The sequence below is a fragment of the Nicotiana tabacum genome, chromosome 14 (assembly GCF_000715075.1).
Source record: "Nicotiana tabacum cultivar K326 chromosome 14, ASM71507v2, whole genome shotgun sequence".
NCBI classification, from domain to species: domain Eukaryota; kingdom Viridiplantae; phylum Streptophyta; class Magnoliopsida; order Solanales; family Solanaceae; genus Nicotiana; species Nicotiana tabacum.
This window is the reverse complement of record NC_134093.1, coordinates 82,100,885-82,103,347: the sequence shown is the minus strand read 5'-3', so window position 1 is coordinate 82,103,347 and position 2,463 is coordinate 82,100,885. Positions and strand designations below refer to the sequence as shown.

Genomic DNA, 2,463 nt, shown 5'->3' with positions numbered 1-2,463 from the left:
CAGATGCATTGGCTACCTTGTCTTCCATGATACAACATCCAGACAAGAATTTCCTCGATCCTATCCTGATAGAGATTCATAAACAACTAGCTCATTGCGCTCATGTTGAAGAAGAGTTTGACGCAAATCCATGGTTTCACGATATCAAGAAGTATTTGGAGAAAGGAGAATACCCAGAAAATGCCACACACACTCAAAAGTGCACGCTTCGAAGATTGGCCAACCATTTCTTTCAAAGTGGAGGAATTCTATATAGAAGAAATCCTAATTTGGGATTGCTGTGATATGTCAATGCCAAGGAGGCATCTAGATTGCTAGAAGAAATACACGTCGAACTTGCAGACCTCACATGAATGGGTTCGTTCTGGCCAAGAAGATATTAAGGGTAGGGTATTTCTGGATGACTGTGTAGACAGGCAGCATTAAGTATGTGTAGAAATGCCATCAATGCCAAGTACATGCTGATATGATACAAGTACCACCAACGAACTTAATACAACAAGTTCACCCTGGCCCTTCTCTGCCTGGGGCATACATGTCATCAGACCAATTGAGCCCGCTGCTTCAAATGGACATAGGTTCATTTTGGTGGCGATAGGTTACTTCACAAAATGGGTTGAAGTCGCTTCCTATAAAGTTGTGACTAAGAAAGTCATAGCGGATTTCATCTAAGATCGTATTATTTTTCGATTTGGAGTACCTGAGTCAATCACTATTGACAATGCCGCCAATCTCAACAATGATCTGATGAAAGCCATGTGTGAAACATTCAAGATCAAGCACCGAAATTCTACAGCAAACAGGTCGTAGATGAATGGAGCCATAGAAGCCACCAACAAGAATATCAAGAAGATATTGTGGAATATGGTGGACAACTACAAGCAATGGCATGAGAAGCTACCATTTGCTTTGCTCGGGTACTGCACTATTGTTGGTACGCCAACTGGGGCAACCCCCTATCTACTGGTTTATAGTACTGAAGTTGTTATACCCGCCGAAGTGGAGATTCCTTCCCTAAGAATCATACAAGAAGCCGAGCTCAGCGATGCGGAATGGGTACGGAGCCGGTATGAGCAAATGGCTCTCATTGACGGTAAGAGGATGAACGCATTGTGTCACAGTCAACTCTACCATAATAGAATGGCAAGGGATTTCAGCAAAAAGGTTAGATCAAGGCAATTCACACCGGGGCAATTGGTGTTGAAACGGATCTTCCCACATTACGACGAAGAAAAAGGGAAATTCTTACCTAACTGGCAAGGCCCTTACATGGTTCACCGAGTACTGGCAGGAGGAGCGCTTATACTCGTAGAGATGAATGGAGAAATATGGACAAAACCTATCAATTCAGACATAGTCAAGAGATATTATGTTTAAGATTATGTTTGCACTTTCTATTTGATGTAACTTGAACTACGCTTGACCTGATTCCTGTTTAAGAGGGGATACGTAGGCAGCCCTGTGGGTTCGGTCACATCATAATAAAATCTTCATTCCCCTATATGGTCAGGAACTGGGGCAAGATTTCAAGCTTTGCCAATCTCATTATGTCAAGGATCGCCAAGAAGCGCATTGCCGAAAGTATGTATTTAAACTGGGGCATGATTTTGAGGAGGGTCCTCAAAATTCAAAATCGAGAAGGTTGCGATGTCTCGAAACGTGTCACGGTCTCCGATTCAAAAAAATTCTTTGTTTTATGCATCATCACATAATTTGAACAACTGCATTTTTTTACAAATGATTCATCACAAATGCATATTTTCAAAATTTTCATTTTCTGTTGCAGCCAGATGTTACCCAGGGGACTCGAACAAGGCAGCAAGACAAGGAGCAAAGGCGAAATGAAGAATCAAAGGCACTAAACAATCTTCCCCCAAAAAATTCATGATTTTTCTTTGGATGCAGGCATAACGAACATGACAAGCATGCCCGTAAATTCATAACAAGAATTCTATCTTTACTGACAGAAGTCACCAAGCACAAACGCGTCAAGCTAAGAATCACTTTCTTTCTCATATTTAATCTTCGCCTTTCTCTGCATAGGGCTAAGCACTGCCCTCATTCTTTGCATGAGGCTAAGCACTGCCTCCATTATTACATAAGGCTAAGCACTGCCTCCATTTGTATGAGACTAAGCACAGTCTCCGTTACATTGCATGAGGCTAAGCATTGCCTCCATCATTGCATAAGGCTAAACATTGTCTTCCTTTATATAAGACTAAGCATTGTCTCCATTACATTGCATGTGGCTAAGCATTGCCTCCATCATTGCATAAGGCTAAATGATGCCTTCCCTTTCATGAGACTAAGCACTATCTCCATTAAATTGCATGAGGCTAAGCATTGCCTCCATCATTGCATAAGGCTAAACGCTGACTTCCCCTGCACGAGACTAAGCACTATCTCAATTACATTGCATGAGGCTAAGCATTGCCTCCATCATTGCATAAGGCTAAGCACCAC

General features: G+C 42.0%; 1 protein-coding gene across 1 annotated transcript; it reads left to right on the top strand.

Moving 5' to 3' along the window:
• Positions 1–810: 810 nt before the first annotated feature.
• On the top strand, positions 811–1,888 carry LOC142169017 (uncharacterized). The gene is made up of 2 exons (XM_075230207.1): positions 811–1,281; positions 1,787–1,888. The coding sequence occupies exons 1-2, from the start codon at positions 811–813 to the stop codon at positions 1,886–1,888; spliced, it is 573 nt and encodes a 190-aa protein (XP_075086308.1).
• The last annotated feature ends 575 nt before the right edge of the window (positions 1,889–2,463 follow it).

Bases quoted from the DNA above. Each gene is read 5' to 3' on its own strand.
- LOC142169017 (XM_075230207.1), top strand. From the start codon at position 811: ATGAATGGAGCCATAGAAGCCACCAACAAGAATATCAAGAAGATATTG. The intron at 1,282-1,786 runs GTACTGGCAGGA...TTTCTGTTGCAG, and splicing joins GCCCTTACATGGTTCACCGA to CCAGATGTTACCCAGGGGAC.